General features: G+C 44.0%; 1 protein-coding gene across 4 annotated transcripts; it reads left to right on the top strand.

The window, feature by feature from the left end:
- Positions 1–357: 357 nt before the first annotated feature.
- LOC115164384 (kinesin-like protein KIF2A) lies at positions 358–27,608 on the top strand. 4 transcript variants are annotated; one of them, XM_029716809.1, is made up of 22 exons: positions 358–544; positions 10,366–10,460; positions 11,335–11,457; positions 11,795–11,849; positions 11,956–12,072; positions 12,286–12,330; positions 16,922–17,022; positions 17,181–17,276; positions 17,363–17,417; positions 17,601–17,763; positions 18,044–18,134; positions 18,320–18,383; positions 18,484–18,575; positions 19,010–19,152; positions 19,332–19,536; positions 20,837–20,947; positions 21,238–21,305; positions 21,772–21,894; positions 26,313–26,457; positions 26,614–26,715; positions 26,971–27,106; positions 27,383–27,608. In XM_029716809.1, exons 1-22 carry the CDS (start codon positions 484–486, stop codon positions 27,469–27,471), a joined length of 2,280 nt encoding a protein of 759 aa, XP_029572669.1. In that variant the 5' UTR covers positions 358–483; the 3' UTR covers positions 27,472–27,608. The 4 variants fall into 4 exon arrangements, with proteins under 4 accessions (XP_029572669.1, XP_029572670.1, XP_029572671.1 ...); XM_029716810.1 differs by lacking the exon at positions 12,286–12,330; XM_029716811.1 differs by lacking the exon at positions 21,772–21,894 and having other exon boundaries at positions 359–544.
- Positions 27,609–27,928: the final 320 nt, after the last annotated feature.

Consider the following 27,928-nt stretch of genomic DNA (forward strand, 5'->3'; position numbering starts at 1 on the left):
CATGAGGCTAGTAGGATAGGGTCTCTCTCCATTGAATACAAGCGGTTGACGTCAACGACTCTCGTCGAATATTCAAAAAAAGATAACAATATTAAGATGTATGCACCAATCCAAAGAAAGGATAGGCGAGGCGGGAGCTAGACAACCTGACTTGTTGCTTTGTGTACAAATACTCCCATCGTTAGGGCGGAGAAACATGTATCTTGTCAGTATATCCATAATCGTTGGTGATTCATCGTATGCCACCATTCACCTGTACAGAAGGCCTAACTTGAATTTGGAATGGATGAAAACCTGAAGTTGGTCAACACCAATGACTGTCAACACCTAACACAAGGCACTTCTGAGCATGCGCAGTTGTACTGTTTGATCACTTCCTATCTTGCTTCTCTCGGCTTCCTCCTCTCCCGGTCAAAATCTTTGCTATTTCAAAGACAAACAGACTAGCTATATTTTTCTGAATATTCTCTTCACTGATGAAGAATGGCGGGTAGTTTTGGAAAGATCATCGTTGGTGTGTATGTTGAAATAAAGAGAAGCGATGGTAAGTTCTCAGGTCTCGATAAATTTCGCTCGCTGGGAGTTGTTGGGGAAGCTTTTGTGTTGCTGTGGTGAACACACAGCAACGGTAGATGCCGAGATGCAAAGTTGGGGTGGCTTTATTGAGTAGCTAGCTAACGTTAGTCAACTTAGCTAGCCTAACTTTAACTAACGTTAGCTCACGAGCTAGCTAACGTTACTAGACAACCAATACACATTAATAACCTATTAGCTCATGTGTATGCGTATCAATTAAACTAGCATGTGTTGTTATAGCAGCCTAACTTGACTAACGATATGGTTGCCATAGTTAGTTATGTCTGTAAGTTACCACATTAGTTAAAGTTAGCAGCTTGTTGCTAGCTAAAGGCCCTGCCGCGGATGTAACTAAAGGTTACGGTAGCTAGGCATTTTAACCCTTGTCTGGTGAACTTTACTAGTTAACGTAGCTAACGTTAACTGCTTGGCATGTACCTACATGTCTGGCTAGTTATTGTGTATATATAGTAATGTTCGCCATCAGTGTGTCATAGCTAGCATAACTAGCTAAGTTACATAGAGGTCTATTGGTGGGTATAACGGTAATCAACTGGGGTTTTGTCTAGGTAGCAGATTCTAACGTGCTAACGTAATGTGAGGCTCCACATTTAGCTGTTACAGGTTAGGTACTGTTTGGTGTACTGTTAGCTATCACAGATCATTTTCGACCAACCTTAACTTCGAAATACTAAACGTTAACCCGACTTGGAAGACAACCAATATCTTCTAAACGTCCATGTCTAGTTGCAGGGGGTTCGTTTGAATTTAGAAAATGTTGCATTATTACATTAAGTCAATGTTTTGCTCTATGAAGTAATCCAACAATGTGTACGTAAGGTTGGTCGAACATTCTGTGCTACGCCAAGCAATATTGTTAGTTATCTATCTACAGTAATAACACCGTTCAGCCAGCTGGAAAAGAGTAAGTTAATGGTCTGACAAGGCGATAATTTTAATTAATTGTTGGGCAAGTACTATTGATGGTCTAGCCATGTCATGTATATAGATGCATAGATGTTAGCTAGTAGGCAAGCAATGGTCGTAAAAAGATCATCTTGACAACCAGCCAGGTGGAATCATTATTTTTCTGTCAAATCCATAGGACAAGACTTGCTGCTTTATATATTAAGACCAACTTGATCTGGTAACATGGAGTAGGTTTGCAGTGAAACCAAGATGAGCTTGAGATGTCATGGGAAGGGGAGAGAAAGAGGCTGTTATTTTGATTTGTCTGTCTGAATGCCAACTTCATTCTAGCATCTCCATACCGTCAATTGTACTGTGGTGATTACAGGCAGCCAAAACCGAGTAAAGACTCATGAGGCTCCTCCTGGGCTGAGGTGTAGCACAGCAACATGCAGGAACAACCATATCCCTTCCGATTACTACAAACTCCGGGTAAAGAGGGTTGCTGCTTATTGTGAATTAGACTGTTGTGGTTTACTTTGGTGTTAATCTATAATGGTGTGCATTATTCTTGAGCGCATCATAGCTAGGTCTAGGCCCCCGGCCTGAATGGGAAGTGAGCCTTATCTAGCCTAGCATACGTACCATAGGCAGGCTGACTGATGTGGCATGGTGAGTAGGGATTGCCCTGTCTGTGGTGGTCGGGGGGGGTTGGCGGCTGGCGAAGCCCGATTCAACCTATTAACAACCACTCCATCTGTTGTAGGCAGCTCTCTGGAATATGCCAGGACTCTCCTCTCTCGATCACTAGACCTACCATTAGCAAGGCAGTGATGGGTTCTAAGTGTGTGTTCACACATGGTCCCTTTCAGACAATTTTTGTGAACTCAGTGCAGTTCGCTTAATTGTTTGTGCAGTGTGAACACTCCAAAGGAACTCAGACCCCTCCAAAAGAGACCCGAACTGATTGTCAAGGATGCACAGAAATTCCAAAATGTGTTGAGTTTTGTACTGACACGATGTAAAGATTATTTATTTGCAATATGTGATCTTTATGCTAAGAGAGCTTCATACGCTGTTTATTTGATCATGGGGTTTGAATAGTGTGAGTAGACATATTTTGTGAGAGTCATAACATAGAGTACAAAATCAAGGTCCTTCCTTTCCGGCTTCCTTGGGACATCCCAACTCTGACGTTACCCCATTGAAGTTGGGGTAGGGGTTAGGATTTAGGTTTTAGATGTACCAACGATCCCTGATAGCATTGATTTTGTGGCAAGCGCTATCTCTTAAAGGGACGGTAGCCTACATTGAATTTACAATTGTATTATTTAATCAGCCTTATTCTTCTGCTATTTATTCTGTTACCAATAATATTTACATGTTAATATTATCGTATTCTAATTATTATGTCTAATCTTTTAACTTTTGTAAAAATCCAGAGTGCATTGCGTGAATGTTGGAAAAAGATCTTGGTTCCTTTCTAAAGATAGCAATGTGAATGTAGAGAGAACTCGGACCACAAAATAGGTGAAGTGTACTGGCAAAAGAGTTGAGTCCTCATTCAAAGGCAAGGGCAATGTGAATACAAAGAGTTGAATTCTTCCGCTTTTCTTTATCCCGGAGTTCACTTTAAAAAGGCCTGAGATCGGTTATTTTAAAGGGGACTGTATCTGAAAACAGGCTCGGATTAAACACTCAACCACAAAATACTGCTTGCCTGCCATAATGATAGCTGACTATCAATTTCACTCTTCTTGCCATCCTAAATGATGTTTACATTACAGTCCAGTCTACTAGTATTTTAACTGAGCAGGGTGTATCAGACACCAGTATTAATTTTAATCCCAGCCTGGACAGGAAAGACTGGACAATTTTTAATGGGATAAGAGATATTTAATCTTCACCATGGATTATCTACTGTATTGTACCCATTTCTGCATGAAATTATCCCCATTCAGTGTCTTTCAAAGTAGATGGATTCCTCATTTTGGAACAAGGGAATGCTTAGCATTTAGCAGTCAGTAAAGTAAGGATTGTGGAATTCTTCCCCGTTGATGTAATGATGACAGATTCAGATTCTGACAGAGTCTTTGTTATGGGAGTGAAACTGATGTGTTTAGGGCTTTGTTCCTCCTGCTAAGCAGTGTCAACACTCCCACTCATCCAGGTTTCAGCACTAAAGTGGGCCAACATGGTAAACAATGCAGCCAGGCTCATCTCTACTCTTTAAGGCACCCGCATGCTTCCCATCTGAAACAGTTTGGAACAGTTTGCATATTTTGTGAAGTTTTTGTTGGTTCTGGTGTTCGGCAAGGGTTTTTTTCAGCTCTTCGTGCACAAATCATTTTTACTCGAGGCAAGCCAAAGTCGAAGTCCCTTCGGCGGTGATTGGTTAACTGGAGGGATATTTCATAAATTCTTTTGAACATTTACCCCATTTTCTTCCCAATTTCGTGATAGCCAATTGTTAGTTACAGTCTCGTCCCATTGCTGCAACACCCCTATGGACTCGGGAGAGGCGACAGTCAAGATACACTGCTCGCTTAACCCGGAAGCCAGCCACACCAATGTGTTAGAGGAAACACTGTCCAGCTCGCGACCAGAGTCAGCTTGCAGGCGCCCGGCCCGCCACAAGGAGTCGCTAGTGCGCGATGGGACAAGGAAATCCCGGCTGGCCAACCCCTCCCCTAACCCGGATGACTCTGGGACAATTATGCGCCGCATCATGGGTCTTCTGGTCACAGCCAGCTGTGGCACAGCATGGGATTGAACCTGGATCTGTAGTGACGCAGTGCCTTAGACCGCTGCGCCACTCGGGAGACAACATAAGGGATATTTCAATGAGAAGGGGTTGTCATTTAATGAGAGACGACTCGTTTTCATGCACATTCACCTGAGAAATACTGCACAAAACATATTAGTTAGAGGCAGAATTGCGGAACTAAGATCTCCTCGGCAAAAGCGTCAACATTTATGGCAGATTTCTTGAGTTATCTTAGATTAATTGTGACTTTTTTGAGGAAGTGTATACTGGCTATGGCATCTCAGGATGGACAAACAGTACTATTGCTGCTTTTTTTTCAAGCGAAAGTCTTAAGGGAGTATGCGAGCACACTCGTTTGGTTCGCTTAGCCGAGCTTGGCAACGCGCCAGCCGAACTGAAGCATGCTGACACCTTTTAGGCCCCGTTTTATGTCTGTTTTCAGGCAGTTTGGGTGACAGCAGTATTATTCTCTCTTTCAATATGCTACTTTACAATTGTATCCATCGGGGATAGTCGTCATGTGATTGAGCTGCATTGTACTGTATCATCTAATTGGAAGAACTGAAAATATGGATATGCGAGTCCATAGACTACACTGTAACAGGTTAGACTGGCCTCTCAGCATGATGCAACCAGCTTCCAGGTGTGTTCTTGGAGCTGGTGGTATAGGGCGGACCGCATGCTCCATTCGCGGCGAATGTGGTGTAGGCTGTTTGTCACATTTCACCCCACAGTATTTAGGCTAATCCGTTCCCCTATGATTTGTTCCCCCTAGTCAGTGACTGAGGTTCTTTCTGAATGTGACACTGTGTCCTTTGCAGCTTACCTGGGGTTCTGTCTCTGTCATCATCATGCCTTGGGAGGCTCTGCTGTGTCTGTTGACATTATGGCCGAAGTAGAGTAGAGACCCAAGGCAAACTTAGCCAATGTACTGTTGCAACTTGCAACAAAGCAAGCAAATGCAATTTACTTCCTTCAGCCCTGTGTTGTCAGTTAATGACCTTTGGAATAGAACTAAGAGCCAGAGTATGGCACTGCAGTCAGTGCACACGGACAGGGTACCATTCAATGGTCTGTTGACATGTTTACAGCTGAACATAATGAACTGGATGTATTCTATACAGTGCTTTCAGAAAGTATTCATACCCTCATTCAGGTCCGAAAAGTCAATTTCTGGCAAAATATCTATAGAAAGTTTCATTCAAATCAAAAGGGGTGCGGTCAAAAACTGATTTGAAATCAAATGCAACAACCCTATGGCATGCCAACTTCTTGTCACTCAATCTTTGGTATGTTCTCCCAGCAAGACAGCCTATATCCACTAGTAGTCTGGTCAATGTGGACTTGTTTTACTGTGACTAGTGACTACTAGACTCTTGATACGCCTGCTGGCTGTTGCCCATGCTCCCTTCAATCAGGGCGAGTTGGTGGTTTCTGTTCCTAAGGTGTGTGTCCTCGTCAAATCATCCTGAAAACTGGGCTCTGTCACCTTTCATGTGTCCCTTCTCTTAATATAACGCTGTCAGTCTGAGGTCGGGTGTCTACAGTCTAGCCTTTTGTTACCAGGGTAGCTTGGCAACCAACCTGATGATCCACCATGGGATTTAACAGCCTGCTACCTGGCTCTGGTCCAGCTCTACCGTACAGTTCTCTGGAGACACAGCTGTCAGAATCCCACACACACACGCACAGTCTATGTAGCTTGTCCAAGCAAGACACTAACGAAGGGGGGCTAAGAAAATCAAGTGTGAAATGGCTAGCAAGTTAGCGGTTCGCGCTAGTAATGTTCAATCAGTGACGTTACTCGCTCTGAGACCTTAAGGGAAAAAAGCTATCCGAACCTTCATGGCCCTATGTGAAAAAGTAATTGCCCCCTAAACCTAATAACTGGTTGTGCCACCCTCAGCAGCAACAACTGCAATCAAGCGTTTGCGGTAACTGGCAATGAGTCTTTCACATCGCTGTGGAGGAAATTTGGCCCACTCTTCTTTGCAGAATTGTTTTAATTCAGCCACATTGGAGGATTTTCGAGCATGAACCGCCTTTTTAAGGTCACGCCACAGCATCTCAATCGGATTCAAGTCCAGACTTTGACTAGGCCACTCCAGAACCTTAATTTTTTTTTTTTTTTAAGCCATTCAGAGGTGGACTTGCTGGTGTGTTTTGGATCATTGTCCTGCTGCAGAACCCAAGTGCGCTTCAGCTTGAGGTCATGAACTGATGGCCGGACATTCTCCTTCAGGATTTTTTGTTAGAGAACAGAATTCATGGTTCATCAATCACAGCAAGTTGTCCAGGTCCTGAAGCAGCAAAGCAGCCCCAGACCATCACACTACCATCACCATATTTTACTGTTGGTATGATGTTCTTTTTCTGAAATGCTGTGTTACTTTTACGCCAGATGTAACAAGATGCACACCTTCCAATAAGTTCAACTTTTGTCTCGTCAGTCCACAGAATATTTTCCCAAAAGTCTTGGGGATCATCAAGATGTTTTTTGCCAAAAGTGAGACGAGCCTTTAGGTGGTTCTTGGTCAGCAGTGGTTTTCGCCTAGGAACTCTGCCATGGATGACATTTTTGCCCTGTCGCTTTCTTATGGTTGAGTCATGAACACTGACCTTAACTGAGGCAAGTGCGGCCTGCAGTTCTTTAGATGTTGTGGGTTCTTTTGTGACCTCTTGGATGTGTCGTTGCTGCACTCTTGGGGTAATTTTGGTAGGCCGGCCACTCCTGGGAAGGTTCACCACTGTTCCAAATTTTCTCCATTTGTGGATAATGGCTCTCACCGTGGTTCGCTGGAGTCCCAAAGCTTTAGAAATGGCTTTGTAACCCTTTCCAGACTGATAGATGTCAATTACTTTGTTTCTCATCGGTTCCTTAATTTCTTTGGATCACGGCATGATGTCTTGCTTTTTGAGATCTTTTAGCCTACTTCACTTTGTCAGACAGGTTCTATTTAAGTGATTTCTTGATTCAACAGGTCTGGCAGTAATCAGGCCTGGGTGTGGCTAGTGAAATTGAAGTCAGCTTTCCAAAAAATGTGATTAACCACAGTAAATTCATGATTTAACAAGGGGGGGCAATTGTACATGTAGTTAGGGGTTAATGCGACCTGGCAATCAGGATAGATAATAAACAGAGTAGCAGCAGCGTATGTAGTTTGTGAAAGTGTGTATGTGTGGCATCAATATGCGTTTGTGTGTGTGTTGGAGTGTCAGTGTAGTATGTGTGGGTAGAGTCCAGTGAGTATTCATAGACCGGTGCAAAAAATATAAGGGGGTCAATGCAAATAGTCCAGGTTTTCACTTGATTAACTGTTCAGCAGTCTTATGGCTTGAGGGTAGAAGCTGTTCAGGAGCCTTTTGGTCTCAGACTTGGCGCTCTGGTACCCTTTGCCGTGCGGTAGCAGAGACAACAGTCTATGACTTGGGTGGCTGGAGTCTTTGACAATGTTGAGGGCCTTCCTCTGACACCACCTGGTATTTATTTTACTAGGTAAGTCAGTTAAGAACTAATTGTTATTTTACAATGACGGCCTACCCCGGCTAAACCCTCCCCTAACCTGGATGACGCTGTGTTAATTGTGCGCCGCCCTATGGGACTCCCGATCACGGCCAGTAGTGATACAGCCCAGGATCGAACCAGGGATGTAGTGACTCCTCTAGCACAGAGATGCACTGCCTTAGACCGCTGCGCCGCTCGGGAGCCTAGAAGTCAAAGTAGAGGTCCTTGATGGCAGGGAGCCCAGTCCCAGTGATGTACTGGGTCGTACGCACTACCCTCTGTAGCACCTCGCGGACGGATGCCAAGCAGTTGCAATATCAAGCGACGATGCAGCCAGTTAAGATGCTCTCAGTGGTGCAGCTGTAGAACGTTTTGAGGAGCTGAGGGCCCATACCAAATCTTTTCAGCCTACTGAGGGGAAAGAGGCATTGTGCCCTCTTCACAACTGTGTTGGTGTGTATGGACCATGATAGGTCCTTAGTGATGGTGACACCGAGGAACTTGAAGCTCGCGACACGCCGTTCCATTACAGCCCCGTTCACTACAGCCCCCTCGGCCCTCCGTTTCCTGTAATCCACGATCAGCTCCTTTGTCTTGATGATTTTGAGGGAGAGGTTGTTGTTTGAGGGAGAAGTCTCCTTCCTCCCTATAGGCTGTCTCATTGTCGTCGGTGATCAGGCCTACCACCGTCGTGTCGTTGGCAAACTTAATGATGGTGTTGGAGTCGTGCGCGGCCACGCAGTCGTACGTGAACTGGAAGTACAGGTGGGGACTAAGCACGCACCCCTGAGGCGCCTCCGTGTTGATGGTCAGCGTGGCAGATGTGCTGTTGCCTACCCTCACCACCTGGGTGCGGCCCGTCAGGAAGTCAGGATCCGGTTGCAGAGGGAGAGGAGAGCAAGACATGATGGTGAACTGACGTGCATAACTTCCTACGGTCTTATGACGCCGACATCTGACCACGTGTTCCACATTTGACTTGCCTCCTCTCAGCCAGTGGGATGTAGGCTGTTTTACATCACTGACACTTACTACCTATGGGTCTCGCGGGCCATTGATATGAAAGAGTCAACTCAGATCTTCGCAATGATAGTCAGCCAAAGGGTTTCCTTATTCTCTTACTGAGTCATTTATTTAGCCTACACTGCGCTGTGCTTGTGCTGAAGTAGAATCATTGCATGGGTAGAACCCACCAGAGAACAGTCAGAAGACTTAAAGCGTCATAGAGCTCAGGGCTCTAAATAATGAATACCGGAACATGTCGTCGTCCCGAACAGAGTGAGCAGGGAATGTTTGTGTCAGGGACCAGGGTTAGGCCCTCACAAAGACATGGTGGAGGGAGCAGTAAGCTTGCTGGTGATTATGGAGCAGGCTAAGCTCATGCTGCCTGTGTCGTGTGTATTTAGACCAGCAGCTGGGAAGGAGGACAGGGAAAGGGTGACTGATTTCAGCATGGTCCCTGATCTGTACTAAACAAAAATGCATAATTATGGATATGAATGTCATTCTCTTCATGGTGATGTATCCTAAATAGGTACATGTGTATAAATATGCAATATCCTTCTTTGCATATTTGTGTATTATTCTACACACTGGCTATTTTTTTATGACCTCTGCCCCCAAACAAGACAAATTTTGGTTGGACCAGACCAAGTCTGAACCAATCATAGATGTCTATGTTTTACAAGTTTGGACATCAAATTACAGAACAATAGAGCTCAGTAGAGTTCAGTGTAAAAAACAGAGTGTAAATTCAGTGACAAATTTGTTTTAATCACTTAATAAATCATAAACAAAATTGATATCAGTAAAAAATAACTAATTGATAGGTTAACTTGTTACTTCTGTGAACTTTCATTTTCCTCCACGAGGGAGAGAAATTAGAAAATATCTAAAAGCTATGTGGGTTTTTGTTAACTTTGGGCTAGGCGTGCCGCTAGCGACCCACCTCGACAACATCCGGTGAAATTGCAGAGCGCCAAATTCAAATTACAAAAATAGTAATAATAAACATTCATAAAATACAAGAGTTATACATCGGTTAAAAGATTAACTTCTTGTTAATCCAGCCACTTTGTCAGATTTCAAAAAGGCTTTTCTGTTATACTCACAGACATTATTTTATGAACAGTTTTAGAAACTTCAGAGTGTTTTCTATCCAAATCTACCAATTAAATGCATATCCTAGCTTCTGGGCCTGAGTAACAGGGAGTTTACTTTGGGCACGTTTGTGATCCAAACTTCAAAATACTGCCCCCTAGCCCAAAGAAGTTAACAGAATTTCAAAGCACAGGGCAATGTTTATTAAACTTACAGAAAACAAAATATGAGTGTTGATATTAGTTGGCTGGCGTCTTCAACATTGTGTGTTGATGTATTTCTAATAACTTAAGGCTTTTCTTGTATCTGTTTGACCAGAAATCAAAGCCTTTGTTTATTTAGAATTTTTAGGATGGAAAATGGTTGAAAAATGTATATATACCTTAATTTCTGAAAATAGACACCCAATTTGACATGCACCTATGAACCTCACATGTTGGTGCTCATGGATCATTTTACGTGGAAATTACCTTAGATAATGACCATCCACATGTGCTTTCTGTTACAGGACGAATACACCAAGCCATGGTCACGTCGTTGAATGAAGACAATGAGAGCGTCACCGTGGAGTGGATAGAAAATGGAGACACAAAAGGGAAAGAGGTAAAGAAGCCTAGCTAGGGCCTCGCACCACAGCTGGCGTCCACTCAGCTCTTAGGCATTGAGCCCTATGAATAATGCATCTGACGACATTGTAGAGCTTTGGAGATCAGTCTTCCTGCATGTTCTACAGTTTCGCCAGACATCACTCTCTGCCCTGAATATACATGAGTTCAGAGATCCTTACAGCGGTCATATTTCCTGAGCTTTGCTGTTGAATACAGATGTGTTTCTTGTCTTACTGCTCTGCTTCTCTGAGCTACACAAATGCGCCTCCCTGCCCTCTATACACTGTAATATAGGCACATTCTTCACTTTCTAGTTCAGCTAACCAAACCATCAGTCCTCCTAACTTGCTATTATGAAAAATTGAATAAAAAAATGCCTGTAATGCTTTCAGTTTGACTTTTGTTTTCAAAAGCAGCTCAAACATAGAGCATGTAAGAATGAACTTCATAGCTGTTGGTTATTTCCGTGCATTACAGAGAAATAATGCATACTCTAGATTGCCCTTTCAGCCAATCAGAAACGAATATTCAGCAGTGCCATGGTATGATGTGTAAAGTATATTGTGTTAATTCTCCTGTTGAATATTGACGCGGAAGAATATGGCTCGAAGGACAATTAAAAAGGGTGAAACCAACAGGTGGTGGACTCCGCAGGAAGTTCCGGTGACATAGGTACAATTTTCTGTTAGAAGGTGTGGTAATGACCATTAGGAAACAGATGTACATTGACAGTCCACACTTTCATTGCCACACCACACAGACAGAGACGCACACACACCAGAAGGGTAAAGCGAACAGACTAGTGGAAATGTTGAGAAACGACTGTATGGGATCTACAATTACAATAACACACTCTTCTCTCTGTCCAGATTGACTTGGAGAGTATATTTGCACTAAACCCAGACGTGGCCCCAGAAGAGGAGACTGCCCCCAGCCCAGAGACCCCGCCTCCACCAACGCCAACCTCTGTGAAGGTCAACAAGATCCCCAAGGTGAGCCCTGTTTTGGTTGTCTTCTGTTATGGACTGCTAGTATAACCACCGCAGGGTGAAGTCTGCTTGTGCAGTGAGTGTCCTCAGTGGCAGAAGAACCACGGAACAGAACAATGGACACTCCAGTAATAAGAAGTAATCTGATTCTCAATATTTGTCTATTATTATAACCCTTATTTTGCAGTCATGCGAGTTAGAAGTGTTTAACTCTTCAGGCTTGTGTTCTAGCAAGCTCTGTGAAATCTCTCTCGTAAGCCATGATTACCGTTTAATCCTCATGTACTTCAATTATTTTTGTCAATGTGTTTATCTTACTTCCATCTTTTTTCTTTTGCAGAACCGACGAACAATAGCACCCACTAAGAATGACACTCCGTCCAGGGATAACAGAGGTGTTCTGTGTGACCATTGACAGTTTTTCTTTTATTTGTCTTGGGTGCCATGTTTGATGTGTATAATATAACTCTGACCTCTGTGTTGTTGTGCTGGGTTCCACAGTGGTGTCGACCAGGGCCAGACCAGCTCAGCCCCAGCAGCTAGAGCCTGCTCCCCCTCCCCCTATCCAGCAGCCAGCCCAGCCCACCCAGGCCCAGACAGCCCAACAGTTAGCCAACGGTAGGAACTACCTACATCCATTTATGGAGGATTTACATTTTAAGTTATTTAGTCTTTGCAAAAACTGAATGTTCTCATTTTCACCCTCCTAAACAAGCACTGGGATTTTTTTTTGTTATTTCATGTGTCATGTGTGTAGGTTATAGAATTTTACCAAAAGTCTTGATGTTCCTGAATTTCTACGTTTTTTTGTCGATCATATGTGTATCACAGAAGCGTCAATGCATCAGCAAACAAGAAAGGAGTTTGGACAGCTTTGTATGTATCAACTCTCCCAACCCCAATGGTTTATGTTGTCGTGGAACCCTTCTGCTTGCCTCTGAAGAACCTGTAGTTTGTGATTATTACTCACCTTAAAGGCTTCCGCTATATTCAAAGCATTAATAGGAAAGTATATATGTAATTCAGTCAGCAGACAGGCTTTCTGCATTTACAGCAGAAAATCACTGATTATAGCGCTGCTATGTTCCCCTTTTAAATTCCACTGAGTCTCTCTCTCTCTCTCTCTCTCACACACACACACACACACACACACACACACACACACACACACACACACACACACTTATACAGGCTCGTGGTAATGGCTGGGGTGGAATGGTATCACATACATGGTTTGATGCCATTCCATTTGCTTTGTTCCAGCCATTATTATGAGCCGTCCTCCCCTCAGCAGCCTCCACTGATACATACAGTGCCTTCAGAAAGTATTTATTTCACATTTTGTTGTTACAGCCTGAATTAAAAATGTATTAAATATTTTTTCTCACCCATCTACACACACAGTACTCTATAATGGCAAGGAGAAAACAACATGTTTTTAGAAATGTTTGCAAATGTATTGAAAATGAAATACAGATATCTAATTTATTCACACCCCTGAGTCAATACATGTTAGAATCACTATAACTAGGCCACTCAGGAACATTCAATGTCGTCTTGGTAAGCAACTCCAGTTTATATTTGGCCTTGTGTTTTAGGTTATTGTCCTGCTGAAAGCTGGATTTGTCTCCAGTGTCTGTTGGCAAGCAGTCTGAACACCAGGTTTTTCTCTAGGCTTTTGCCTGTGCTTAGCTCTCATCCCTTTTTATCCTAAATGAACTACCTTGTCCTTGCCGATGATAAGCATACCCAATAACGAGAGTGGTAATCAGTGATGTGTTGGATTTGCACCAAACACAATGTGTTGTATTCAGGACATAAAGCTACATTCTTTTGCGTTTTTTGAGTATTTTTTAATTCTGTATATACTTCCTTTTCACTTTATTTAGTTTAGTATTGTAGAGTAACTACAATGTTGTTGATCCATCCTCAGGAGAAAACTATCACAGCCATTAAACTGTAGTTGTCTTAAAGTCACCATTGGCCTCATCTACCAATAGGTGCCCCTTTGCGAGGCATCGGAAACCTCCCTGGTCTTTGGTTGAATCTGTGTTTGAAATTCACTGCTCGACTGAGGGACCTTACAGATCATTGTATGTGTGGGGTACAATGATGCGGTAGTCCTTCAAAAATCATGTCGAACACTATTATTGCACACAGAGTGAGTCCATGCAACTTGTGACACATTTTTTACTCCTGAGCTTATTTAGGCTTGCCATAACAAAGGGGTTGAATACTTAAGACATTTCATCCTTTTTTAAAAATGTTTTTATTTTATTTTGAACACGACCATTATGGGGTATTGTGTGTAGGCCATTGACACATTTCAATTAAACCATTTTAAATTCATTCTCTAACACAGCAAAATGTGGGAAAAGTAAAGGGGTGTGAATACTCTCTGAAGGCATTGTACGTACAGTACCAGTCAAGTTTGGACACCTACTTATTCAAAGGTTTTTCTTTCTTTATTTTTTTTACTATTTTCTACATTTTTATTCTACAGTGAAGACATCAAAACTATGAAATAACACATATGGAATCATGTAGTAACCAAAAAAGTGTTAAACAAATCAAAGTAGCCACGCATTGCCTTGACAGCTTCGCACACTCTTGGCATTCTAGTTTTGATGTCTTCACTATTATTCTACAATGTAGAAAATAGTAAAAATAAAGACAAACCCTTGAATGAGTAGGAGTGTCCAAACGTTTGACTGGTACTGTACGTACGTATAGTACATTGGGAGAGTATTCAGAGCCCCTGTCTTTTTCCACATTTTCTTACGTTACAGCCTTATTCTAAAACACATTAAATACATATTTTTCCTCATCAATCTACACACAATACCCCATAATGACAAATCAAAAACAGGTTAAAAGTTTTGAGAATGTATTACAAGTAATTCAGAGCTTTTGCTATGAGACTCAAAATTGAGCTCGGGTACATCCTGTTTCCATTGATCATCCTTCAGATGTTTCTACAACTTGATTGGAGTCCACCTGTGGTAAATTCAATTGAATGGACATGATTTGGAAAGGCACACACCTGTCTATATAAGGTCCCCCCCATTGACAGTGCATGTCAGAGCAAAAACCAAGCCATGAGGTCAAAGGAATTGTCTGTAGAGGCCCGAGACAGGATTGTGTCGAGGCACAGATCTGGGGAAGGGTATGAAAAAATTGAAGGTCCCTATTTAAAGGTCTCCAAGAACACAGTGTCCTCCATCATTCTTAAATGGAAGAAATTTGGAACCACCAAAACTCTTCTTAGAGCTGGCCGCCTGGCCAAACTGAGCAATCAGTGGAGAAGGGCCTTGGTCAGGGACGTGACCAAGAACCCAATGGCCACTCTTAAGGAGCTCCAGAGTTCCTCTGGGGAGATGGGAGAATCTTCCAGAAGGACAACCATCTATACAGCACTCAACCAATCAAGGCCTGTAACCAAACGGAAGCCACTCCTCAGTAAAAGGCACATGAGTGTTCCGTTTTGAGTTTGCCAAAAGGCATTTAAAGACTCTCAGTTCATGAGAAACAAGATTCTCTGGTCTGATGGAACCAAGATTGAACTCTTTGGCCTGAATGCCAAGCGTCACGTCTGGCGGAAACCTGGCAACATCCCTACAGTGACGCATGGTGGTGGCAGCAAGATGCTGTGGGGTTGTTTTTCAGTGGCAGGGACTGGGAGACTAGTCAGGATTGAGGGAAAGATAAACAGAGATCCTTGATGAAGACATGCTTCAGAGCGCTCAGGACCTCAGACTGGGGTGAAGGTTCACCTTCCAACAGGAGATTGACCCCCAGCACACAGCCAAGACAACGCAGGAGTGGCTACGGGACAAGTCTCTTAATGTCCTTGAGTGGCCCAGCGAGAGCCAGGACTTGAATCCGATCCACCAGACCCTCTTGAGAGACCTGAAAATAGCTGTGCAGCAACGCTCCCCATCCAACCTGACAGAGATTGAGAAGATCTGCAGAGAAGAATGGGAGAAACTCTACAAATACAGGTGTGCCAAGTTTGTAGCGTCATACCCAAGAAGACTCGAGGCTGTAATCACTGACAAAGGTGCTCCAACAAAGTACTATATAAAGGGTCTGAATACTTATGTAAATGTGATATTTCAGCTTTTTATTTTTAATACATTTGCAAAAAATAAACAGTGTTTACTTTGTCATTATGGGGTATCGACACTCCTTTCTTGGAGCTCTACGGACAATTCCTTCGACCTCATGGCTTGGTTTTTGCTCTGACGTGCACTGTGGGACCTTTAAATAGACAGGTGTGTGCCTTTCCAAATCATGTCCAATCAATTGAATTTACTTCATCTCAAGGATGATCAATGGAAACAGGATGTACCTGAGCTCAATTTCGAGTGTCATAGTTAAGCGTCTGAATCCTTTTGCAAATAATTCTAAAACCCAGTTTTTGCTTTGTCATTGTGGGCTATTGTGTGTAGATTGATGAGGGGGGGGGGGAACGAATCCATTGTAGAATAAGGCTGTTACAAAATGTGGGAAAAGTCAAGGGGTCTGAATACCTTCCCGAATACACTGCACATAAACACACAAACAGTAGCCTTTGACACTGCAGTTTTCCCTCAGTAGGTCCTAGCAGAAACAATAGTGTTTTTCATTTCCTTCCACACCCCCTTTGTGTGGTTATCTGCCACCACCAGTGGAATCAATCTCGTAGCGCTCTCTCAATCCTGTTCCCGCCGGCCTGCCTAGCCTGTCTCTGACCTGGCCCTGCTCCCCCAGATTACAGCAGATTATTCATCTTTGCTCTCTGCTTTGAATGACAAGCCTGCAGGCGTTCGGATGGGCTGTATGCTGGAGGAATGGTTGCAGTGGTGCTCAGCCGGGTATCTTTGGGTCTGGTGGAATCAGAAGGGATTACTGACCCTCATTTTATACTGTCCTCTTTTCTTAATCTGATGTGGGTGTTCAAGTGATGAATTGGGTTTCTAAATTGTAATATTCGTATTGGCTATTTCTGTGTGTTTTAAAGAGTCAAACTAATCTGAAGGGGGGATTTATTGAACTTTTGACGAACCTAGAATGAAAGTCCCCTATGTACTCATGTCTCTGCTTTCCCTAGTCAAGAAGCAGCATTTGACTGTTGTTGGATCAGTGGTTGGTCAGTCAAGAAGAGCCCTGTAATAGTGTAATAGTATAGTAATGTGAAGGGTTAGCAGGGAGCTGCGGGATCCGTCATAAAGCCCTTTAGAGATGCGGAGTTGGTGAGAGCTGGAGGCGGTGTGTGTAGAGCTGCTGTCCCCCTGGGTGCTAGCTAGGCCCAGTCTCCCTGCCAGACACCACTGAACAGCCCTAGAGTTGAGGTGAAACGCCAGACGATGGCGAGAGGAAGAGATCCCTTTCAGCTAGGCTAAGGGTGTGTATGTTCTGTGAAAGGCAGCATTTGTGACAGCCTTTCCTGTTCCTTTTGCCTGTGTTTTCTGTTCCTCTGTGGCAGCGAGGAGGAAGTCCAACTGTGTGAAGGAAGTGGAGAAACTGCAGGAGAAGAGGGAGAGACGACGGATACAGCAACAGGAGCTGAGAGAGAAGAAAGCACAGGTACAGGGGGAATCCTCCTATCCTCTGACCCCCTCCTTCCATATATTTTTTTAACCTCCCTATAGCCATGTTAGTCGTTGAAAACATTGTCTTTAGTGGTTACTTGATAAATTAATGAAAGCATACATTGAACAGTATCTTAACTCTTTCCGTCTCAGGAGGTGGACACCACCGTCCCGAACTATGAGATCCTGTATATGATCAGAGACTTCCGTGCCAGTCTGGACTACCGGCCGCTGTCCACCGCAGACCTGGTGGGTACAGACGACACTCTGCTCTCTCTGTCCAAATAGAGGATAACCCACAACGGCCTGATCAATTTGCGTTTTTATTTTGTCAGATTGAAGAACACAGAATATGTGTTTGTGTGAGGAAACGTCCACTCAACAAGAAAGGTAAGGACAACCTTCACATCAAACAGAGCCTTCAGTCATAGATGAGGAACGGATCATGAGTTTTCCTACAATGAGCCTTTGGACGGTCCGAATCTGTCATATTCAGGTATTTCCTTATGGCCCGCGCTCAGGGAAACTATCTTCTTTTGTATCCTTTCGTTAACATGGCCGTGTGTGTTCCAGAGCTGACTATAAGGGACCTGGATGTGATCACCATCCCCAGTAAGGATGTGGTGATGGTCCATGAGCCCAAGCAGAAGGTGGACCTGACACGCTACCTGGAGAACCAGACCTTCCGCTTCGACTACGCCTTCGATGACAGCACCACTAATGAAATGGTTTACAGGTGAGACAGAGAGCGGGCGGTTGTTGCAGTAAAACAACTGTTTTGTTTGACTTGTGGTAATGTATGTTTTTACTGGAATTCAGTCCAGGAGGAATGCTTGCTTTGGATTAGTGTGTGTGTGTATAGAAAGTATTTTGATGGCGTGTGTTTGTTAGGGTGTTTTAGATGGAATGTGTTCAAGTGTGTGTGTGTGTGTGTGTGTGTTTTTCTAGGTGTGTTTACACAGTGTGTTTACACACATACACTGATGAGTGGATGTGTGTGTGTGTTTCCCTTACAGGTTTACTGCCAGGCCCCTGGTGGAGACCATCTTTGAGAGGGGCATGGCCACGTGCTTCGCCTATGGACAGACTGGTAGTGGCAAAACGCATGTGAGCCAGACACACGCGCACGCACACGCGCACACACACCAGCCGCCTCGTCTTCGGCTGCTGATTCATGCCAGTTATTTCAGCACTCAATTAACAATAACATACATCAGCGACATCCAAGTTCAGTGTGTACAAGCATTGTTGCATTTCCATTTCTTGAAGGCCTAGACATTTTTGTTTTTCAGACTATGGGTGGAGATTTTTCTGGAAAGAACCAGGATTGTTCTAAAGGAATTTACGCATTAGCAGGCAAGTGATTCTTAGTGGCCTATTATGAGGTTTGGTGGTGTACTGCTCAGATCCTATTAAAATGGTAAACTCTTTATCTTTCCCATTTGTCCTCATGCAGCTCGGGATGTGTTTGTCATGTTGAAGAAACCCTGCTACAGGAAGTTAGATCTTCAGGTGTACGCAACTTTCTTTGAAATCTACAGTGGAAAGGCAAGTGATTTAATGACTTGTTTATTGAGCATCAACTTGTTGTTGTAGGTGTTTGACCCGGACTGTAATGGGAAGGTGTGTGTGTGTTGATCCAGTGGGTGGTTATGTCGACAGAGTGACAGACTAGTTTTGTGTTAAGTTGACCGTGTGTGGTTGTGGTCTTATAGGTGTTTGACCTGACTGTGTCTGTGGTTGTATTGTGGTTGTGTAGTTATTTGATATGATGGTTGTATTAAACGTGTGTAGTTGCAGGTGCTGGAGGATGGTTGTCATCTGTTGACCTGTGTGTGTGTGTGGTTGTGGTCTGTTGACCTGAAAATGTGGGGTTGTGGTTGTGTTGTGTAGGCCTTACAGGTGTTTGACCTGTTGAACCATAAAGCCAAGCTGAGTGTATTGGAAGATGTTAAGTCTGTGGTTGTGGTCTGGTCCTATAGGTGTTCGACCTGCTGAACGGTAAGGCTAAGCTCCGGGTGTTGGAAGATGGGAAGCAGCAGGTGCAGGTGGTGGGGCTGCATGAGAGAGACGTCAAATGCACAGAGGACGTCCTCAAACTCATAGAAGTGGGCAACAGCTGCAGGTATTTGTGGCAACATCCCAGAGTTGCCCTAAGTGATGACATAAACATTGATCTGCAAAATGTTATTGTGCATTACATTTAAACTCTCTCTCGCTGTCTCTGTCTGTGTGTCTGTCCCTCTCATCTCGCTCCGTGTCCCTCTTTCTCTGTCCTTCTCCATTTCTGTCTCTCTCTCTCAGAACGTCAGGTCAGACCTCGGCCAACGCCCACTCGTCCCGTAGCCATGCTGTGTTCCAGATAATTCTAAGGAGGAAGGGGAAGATGCACGGCAAGTTCTCCCTGATCGACCTGGCGGGGAATGAGAGGGGTGCCGACACGTCCAGCGCTGACCGCCAGACACGCCTGGAGGGAGCAGAGATCAACAAGAGCCTGCTGGCACTAAAGGTCAGAAGGGAGAGGTCAGCGGGAGCTGCAGAGGAATCTGACAGAGAGCAGAAATTGACCAGTTTATTAGGTACACCCATCTAGTAACGGCTTGGACCCCCCTTTGCCTCCAGAACAGCCTGAATTCTTCAGGGCATGGAAACGTTGCTCAATTCGTATCAAGGGACCTAACGTGTGCCAGGAAAACATTCCCCACACCTTACATGACTCTACAGGAACCGGGATTTGTCAGACCAGGCAATGTTTTTCCACTCCTCAATTGTCCAGTGTTTGATCTTGTTTTTAGCTGATAGGAGTGGAACCTGGTTTTGTCGTCTGCTGCAATCGGCCATCCGTGACAAGGACTGACGGGTTGTGTGTTCAGAGATGCCGTTCTGCACACCACTGTTGTAATGCGCTGTTATTTGCCTGTTTGTGGCCCGCCTGTTAGATTGCACGATTCTTGCCATTCTCCTTCGACCTCTTATCTGCAAGCTATTTTCGACCACAGGACTGCAGCTTACTGGATGGTTTTTGTTTGTCGCACCATTCTCAGTAAACCCTAGACACTGTCGTGTGTGAAAAGCCCAGGAGGCCGGCCGTTTCTGAGATACCGGAACCGACACGCCAGGCACCGACGATTGTACCATACTGAAAGTCGTTTAGGTCGCTGGTTTTGCCCATTTCTAACATTCAATCAAACAGTAACTGAATGCCTCGATGTCTGTCTGCCAGCTTTATATAGCCAGCTACGGCCACTTGACTCACTGTCTGTAGGAGCTAACCATTTTTGTGAACGTGTACCTAATAAACTGTCCACTGAGTGTATGTCGTGCAGCTGAGAGTGGAGTGTGGAGATGAATGGGTTCAGTCAGTCGTCCTGATGAGCCCTTCCCCGCTAGTTGGCAACAACGGCAGCATAACGCTGGTTAAAACTTGTAAAAGGAAGTGTGGTTTATTTCTACGTGCGAGCGAGAAATAACTTGTTAGTATTGGTCACCATCTCCGTTTTGTTCCATCCCACTTGATTTTAGTTTGAGTAGGATAGCAGCCAATACACAAGGAATAACTTGTAATATTGGTAGTACCATCTGGATGTCAGTGCGATTACAGCTCCATCGTGTGCTGTCTGACAGGATTCAGCTGAACAGAACTAGCAGTCCTAGTTGGAAATAACTTAATGTTATAGAAATGGTCAACTGCATTTTTCCTGTCCCCCTCTCTCAGTATGTGTATGTCAGTCAGCCAGTCAGCCAGCCAGTCAGTCAGGACTGGCAGTAGACCGACCGTAGCTCATCATGTCTCTCTTTAACCCTATCAGGAGTGCATCAGGGCACTGGGGCGGAACAAACCTCACACTCCGTTCAGGGCCAGCAAGCTCACCCAGGTCCTCCGAGACTCCTTCATAGGGGAGAACTCCCGCACATGCATGGTGAGTTCATCATTAGTTATTGGATTTGGTAATTGGTGAGTTCACTCTCCTCACTGGCATTGGGCTCAGTCATCTCTGATTTTATGAATAATTTCTATTAAAATAAACTATTTTTAAGATTCCTGGGCCTATGACTACACCAACCATGTAGAGGTCAGTATACAGGGTGTATATTCTCCTCACTTTGAAAGTAAACACACTTTCTGCAAAAGACAGGCCACCTTACTTGGTCTTTGTACTGTCCTTCCCTTACCGCCACTGAGTTTCCCCTCACCTCTTGTCCCATCCAGATAGCAACTATCTCTCCTGGTATGACGTCCTGTGAGAACACCCTCAACACGCTACGCTACGCTAACAGGTGGGCATCCATGTTACACCTGGCTATGGGAATCTGTCTCCTACACCTGTGCTTTCCAGCTACGATCCGCGGAGAACTCAAGTCTGGGGGAAAAAGGAATATAGGAACCTCTTCTTTGACCACTCTCCCTTTAGGTTTCTATGGTAACTGATCACACCCACAAGGTGTAGAAATGACCTTGAGGTCTTCACTGTGCTCTTATACGCAGCGTTGTTGTGCTTAGCTATGGGCAGATAATGCTTCTGAGCCTCAATAGGCAGAATTGGGTATATCTGCCTGCAGCAGTTTGATCAGTTGTAGGCTACATGTGTGAAAGGCTAAATGAGTGCCACTGTGGCAGGCAGGGGATGGTGAAAGGAAAATAACTCTTTGTCTGTAGCTCTGTGTCCTGACCCTCGTCTCTTCTCTCGTCTTTCCTGCTCCTCCTCCCCTCTTCCTGCTCTGGGCCTGGTGATGTGCTGTGCAGAGTAAAGGAGTTTGGGATCAGTCCCTCAGACATCCCCTTCTCCCAGGGCGGTGGAAGTCGCTCGGAGCTCTCGGAGCTCTCGCCCACCTATGAGTATGATGACTTTGCTACCTCTCCCAGCAGGTCAAGCACTTTCCCATTGCGTGCGCGCACACACACACACTGCACACGTACCTTTTCTGTTGCCCGCACATACACTTACCTACATGCATTTCCTGTATGCATATATCAGTTGTAAAATACACATTAAACACACTTCTTTGTTCCATCGTTCTCACCAGTCTCTGTGGAGGACTTGTTCACGCGTCTTCTTTTCCTTCCGCTTTTATTTCATCTCCATGACACGTTCTTTCATTTTCTTCATCCTTGGCATGCGCTTCTCCTTTCATCTTTTGCTGTGCTGAGGTTGTGTTAACTGTGAACGCTGCTGTTCTTCTCATACCCCTCATGGACGATAACAGGCGCGTGTGTCTGTGTGCATTTGATCAAATCATTTCTTGGTGTTTTCACTTGGTTGAATATAATCTGTTATGATACATGACACCATAAACAGTCAGCCCTATTAGTTAACCCCCTAAGGTCCATGCCTCCGCGGAAATGTAATTAGCATAATTCAAATATCCCCATTAAAAATCTGTCTGTTTTAAGCTAGAGAGATGTTTTTTGGCAGTGGATGCGTCTCAATACACCGCATCCGCCGATGTATGACTTCCGCATCTGTGGTGGAAGGTGACAGAGCTAGAAAGGTGTTTGTCAGACCGTGCGACATCCCGAAAATCGGTCTTCTCACAAAATTGTCCGTAGCTTCTGAATGGTTTGGCCTACAAACTATTACGTTTTGCTCTTCAACCCACACAAGCATCTTGTGACTCATCTGAAGTTGTTTTGCTCTAGGATGCCCACAGGCCTCACAAGACTCATCTGAAGGTCCACCGGAATCAGTTGAAAAAAATGTATGGAAGTACTGTATATATGGAGACTGTTTAGTGACAAAGATAAGGGGTTAAATACATTAAAAAAATGACATGTTTCCTGATCTTATGTCTCTCAGATATAGGATAGACACTTCATAACAAACTTCCTTTAGATTTTTTTGGGGGGGGGACTATCTGTTGTTCAATGCTATGGGCTAATAGCAGTAAGGCCAAATACAACTTTTCATCAAATAATTTTTTGATATATTTTTTTTAATAATTCATGGGGTCTTAAAATTCTAAATCAAATAGCAAAATGATCCTTGGTATTTATTAGGATCCCCATTAGCTGCTGCAAAAATATCAGCTACTCTTCCTGGGGTCCACATGAAACATGACAATACATAGTACAGAACATTTATTAGTGAAGAACTGAAATGGATATATTTAAAACATCACACACATCCTACATATCAGTACATACACACAATATCTAGGTCTAATACATAGTACAGTGAAAATTACAATACAAGATATATTAAAGGTTCTGTGTCTCTTCACAGTCCCCTTTGTTTAGTAAGGTGGTCTTTTATCTATTTTTTGGGGTTTTGTTGCTAGCTTGAGTTACCTGCTGTGGCAGAGTTCCATGTAGTCATGGCTCTATTTAATACTGTGTTTCCCAGCCTCTGTTCTGGACCTGGGGACTGTGAAGAGACATCTGGTTGCATGTCTTGTTGTACCGATGAGTGTCTGAACTGTGTGCCAACTGCTTCAACAGACAGTTCGGTACCTTCAACACATCAATCCGTTGCACAAAGACCAATAGTGATGCAGTCAATCTCTCCTCTTTGAGCCAGGAGAGACTGAAATGCATATTACTGACACTTTCCCTCAACATACATCTAAGTGCGATACATGCTGCTTTGTTCTGGACCAACTGCAATTCACCTATGTCCTTCTTTGCCGCACATGTCCACACAGCTGGGCAGTAGTCCGGGTGCGACAAAACTAGGGCCTGTAGGACCTGTCTGGTCAACTGAGATGTCAAGAAGGCAGAGGAATGCCCTATCATGGACAGTGGGTCAGAGGAATGCCCTATCACAATTCCAGTGGGTCAGAGGTTTACATACACTAAGTTGACTGTGCCTTTAAACAGCTTGGAAAATTACAGAAAATGATGTCATGGCTTTAGAAGCTTCTGATAGGCTAATTGACATAATTTGAGTCAATTGGAGGTGTACCTGTGAATGTATTTCAAGGCCTACCTTCAAACTCAGTGCCTCTTTGCTTGACATCATGGGAAAATCAAAAGAAATCAACAAGTCTGGTTCATCTTTGGGAGCAATTTCCAAATGCCTGAAGGTACCACGTTCATCTGTACAAACAATAGTACGCAAATATAAACACCATGGGACCACGCAGCCGTCATACCGCTCAGGGAGGAGACGCGTTCTGTCTCCTAGAGATGAACGTACTTTGGTGTGAAAAGTGCAAATCAATCCCAGAACAACAGCAAAGGACCTTGTGAAGATGCTGGAGGAAACGGGTACAAAAGTATCTATATCCACAGTAAAACGAGTCCTATATCGACATAACCTGAAAGGCCGCTCAGCAAGGAAGAAGCCACTGCTCCAAAACCGCCATTAAAAAAGCCAGACTACAGTTTGCAACTGCACATGGGCACAAAGATTGTACTTTTTGGAGAAATGTCCTCTAGTCTGATGAAACAAAATAGAACTGTTTGGCCATAATGACCATTGTTATGTTTGGAGGAAAAAAGGGGAGGCTTGCAAGCCAAAGCACACCATCCCAACCGTGAAGCACGGGGGTGGCAGCAGCATGATGTGGGGTGCTTTGCTACAGGTGGGACTGGTGCACTTCACAAAAATGGATGGCATCATGAGAAAGGAAAATGGTGGATATATTGAAACAACATCTCAAGACATCAGTCAGGAAGTTAAATCTTGGTCGCAAATGGTCTTCCAAATGGACAGTGATACAAAGCGTTCTTCCAAAGTTGTGGCAAAATGGCTTAAGGACAACAAAGTCAAGGTATTGGAGTGGCCATCACAAAGCCCTGACCTCAATCCTATAGAAAATGTGTGTTCAGAACTGAAAAAGCGTGTGCGAGCAAGGAGGCCTACAAACCTGACTCGGTTACACCAGCTCTGTCAGGAGGAATTGGCCAAACTTATTGTGGGAAGCTTGTGGAAGGCCACCTGAAATGTTTGGCCCAAGTTACACAATTTAAAGGCAATGGTACCAAATACACTAAATTACTATGTAAACTTCTGACCCACTGGGAATGTGATGGAAAAAAATAAAAGCTGAAATAAATCATTCTCTCTACTACTATTCTGACATTTCACATTCTTAAAATAAAGTGGTGATCCCAACTGACATAAGACAGGGAATTTTTTGTAGGATTAAATGTCAGGAATTGTGAAAAACTGAGTCTAAATGTATTTGGCTAAGGTGTATGTAAACTTCCGACTTCAACTGTAGACACACAGGCTTTATTCAAGGTCAGTGAAGATAATTTGTAAAAACAAACAATAAAGGCCCTAGCTGGCTGCCCTGCGGTACACCACATCCAACAGAATTTGCATGAGAGAGGCTTCCATTAACCAAAAAACCTTTTCCCATAAATATGTTGTATATATTTTTGATACTTCAAGGGGTATTAAAATTCAAAATCAAAAAGCAAAGTGATCCTTGGTAGGACCTTAAAACAATTCCATATAGCTTAGTAGTACCCTCCCCCGGCTTACAGGGGCTTAAACTCTTATGGGTTAACACCTAATATTTGACTGATCAGTTTATACTGTGTTAGAGGATAATGCCTTGGCTAAGTACATGCATACCAAAGATGCAATGAGACCAGCCTGTTTGTTCCACCTCCCACTGCTACAGTAGTAATCCCAGTCACCACCCAGTCGGTCAGTGGGTCAGACACAGGTCATTAAGGTCATTTTCACTGTACTGGACCTTATCAGCTCAGTCACACCTAATTAAATACAAGCCCAGATTCTAGCAGTGTAAACAGGCCTGGCTGTATGGACTGTCCACAGCACTCGTTGTGCTCTACATGCAAGTAGCCTGAGTACCAGTATGTTTGCGCTATCATGCCAACTCCTTGTCACTCATTCTCGTGCAAAACATGGCTAACATGCAAGGGCCCCGTTGAAACAGATAGGTTCTATAGCATTATCAGCTAGAGATACTTTAGTGGGGAACAACTGAACTAGCACTCCGAATTTGACTAACCTTAGCTATTCTTCTCATATCGCTTAATTTGGTTTCATCAAGGGAAAAAATGTAAAGGGACAGTTTCACTATAAACTAAAATGGAGTGTCTTTCTGCTGGCTAGAGCTAAAGGCAACCAATAAGACACAGATTGAACCCCGTTGGCTGTGCATGGTGTCGTGATGGTGTCTAGGCATCTATTCAATGGGCCAAAACATTCAGTCAGAACTTACGTGACTTAATATACTTAGTAATGACTGTGACTACCTGCATCATTCTGAATGTTGGGCCCTAGTGAAGAAGCCCATGTTGAGTGTAGTGTACTTAATTGGGCTGAGCAGCAGTTTGTTAGCTGACCGAAGGTGTTGATTGACCCACAGAGTGAAGGAGCTGACGGTGGACCCTAATCAGGTGATAGAGGGGGTCCGGCCCAACACCCATGTGGTGGACCAGCTGGATGATGACTGGGACCACCTGGGCAGCTCCCCCCAGAGAGATGACCTCAAACTGCTCTGTGAGCAGAACGTAAGCAACACTTTTAATGCACTCCTATGCTCACACACGGCTTTTATCCTCGATGGTTTTCTTACTGTGTGCATGCATTTGCATCCATTTCCCCAATAGAGGTGTTGTCTGGTGATGCTGGTTGAAGTGTGTGTCTTTACTGTTTTCTCTCCCCAGCTGGAGGAGGTGTCCCCCCAGCTCTTAACCTTCCATGAGGCTGTCTCTCAGATGGTGGAGATGGAGGAACAGGTGCTGGAGGACCACAGAGCTGTCTTCCAGGTCAGGCTACATTAACAGATGGCTCCTCTTAGATCCTTTGACATATAGTTAGTTAGGAGGCTCCAATTCTATTGAGATGAATGAATCTGCAAGCTTGAGGTCCTGTGAAGTGTGGTGCCACTATCCATGAAATGCTCTAAATCAGGTTCTTCAAACTAATGTGATGCTGACTATAGGAGCAAAATAATTGATTGAGTAATATGTTTCAGTGGGAAGATGAGATGAGTAAGTGCGACGCTAATGTGTGTGTTGCAGGAGTCTATCCGGTGGCTGGAGGATGAGAAGGTTCTGCTGGAGATGACTGAGGAGGTAGACTATGATGTGGACTCTTACGCCACTCAGCTGGAGCAGATCCTGGATCAGAAGATTGACATCCTCACGGAGCTCAGAGGTAGGCATGGACATAAATGTTATTAGTGACATGGTACCATTTGTCAGATGGAAGAACATCTCTTAGGGATGAGCGAGAATTTGATCTCCTGGCCTATGCAAGACAGCATTTGTATTATTTACCTCCTGAGGTTCTTTTTCAATCTTTTGTTGGTTTGTCTCTATGCAGATCACCGTTGACATTCATTCGTAGGTTCACTTCTATTAACGTGAATCATGGTATTTTTTGATAAGCAATAATATCTAATCCACTCTGTCTGTGCTCCTCTTTCCTCAGATAAAGTCAAGTCGTTCCGCTCGTCACTCCAGGAAGAAGAACAAGCCAGTAAGCAGATCAATCCTAAGAGGCCACGTGCCCTGCTGTAGACCAGGCCAGGGAGGGGTGTGTGGAGGGGCAGTGGCACATACAGGAACATAAACACTAGATACACTATATATACAAAGGTATGGACACCCCTTCAAATTAGTGGATTTGGCTGTTTCAGCCACACCTGTTGCTAAAAGGTGTATAAAATCGATCACACCGCCATGCAATCTCCAAAGACAAACATTGGCAATAGAATGGCCTTACTGAAGAGCTCATTGACTTTCAATGTGGCACCGTCATAGGATGCCACCTTTTCCAACAAGTCAGTTTGTTACATTTCTACCATGCAAGAGCTGCCCCGGTCAACTGTAAGTGCTGTTATTGTGAAGCATTTAGGAGCAGCAATGGCTCAGCTGCCAAGTGGTAGGACACAAGCTCACAGAACGGAACCGCAGAGTGCTGAAGCGTGTAAAAATCATCTGTCCTCTGTTCCAACACTCGCAACTGTGTTCCAAA

The sequence above is a fragment of the Salmo trutta genome, chromosome 27 (assembly GCF_901001165.1).
Source record: "Salmo trutta chromosome 27, fSalTru1.1, whole genome shotgun sequence".
NCBI lineage: Eukaryota > Metazoa > Chordata > Actinopteri > Salmoniformes > Salmonidae > Salmo > Salmo trutta.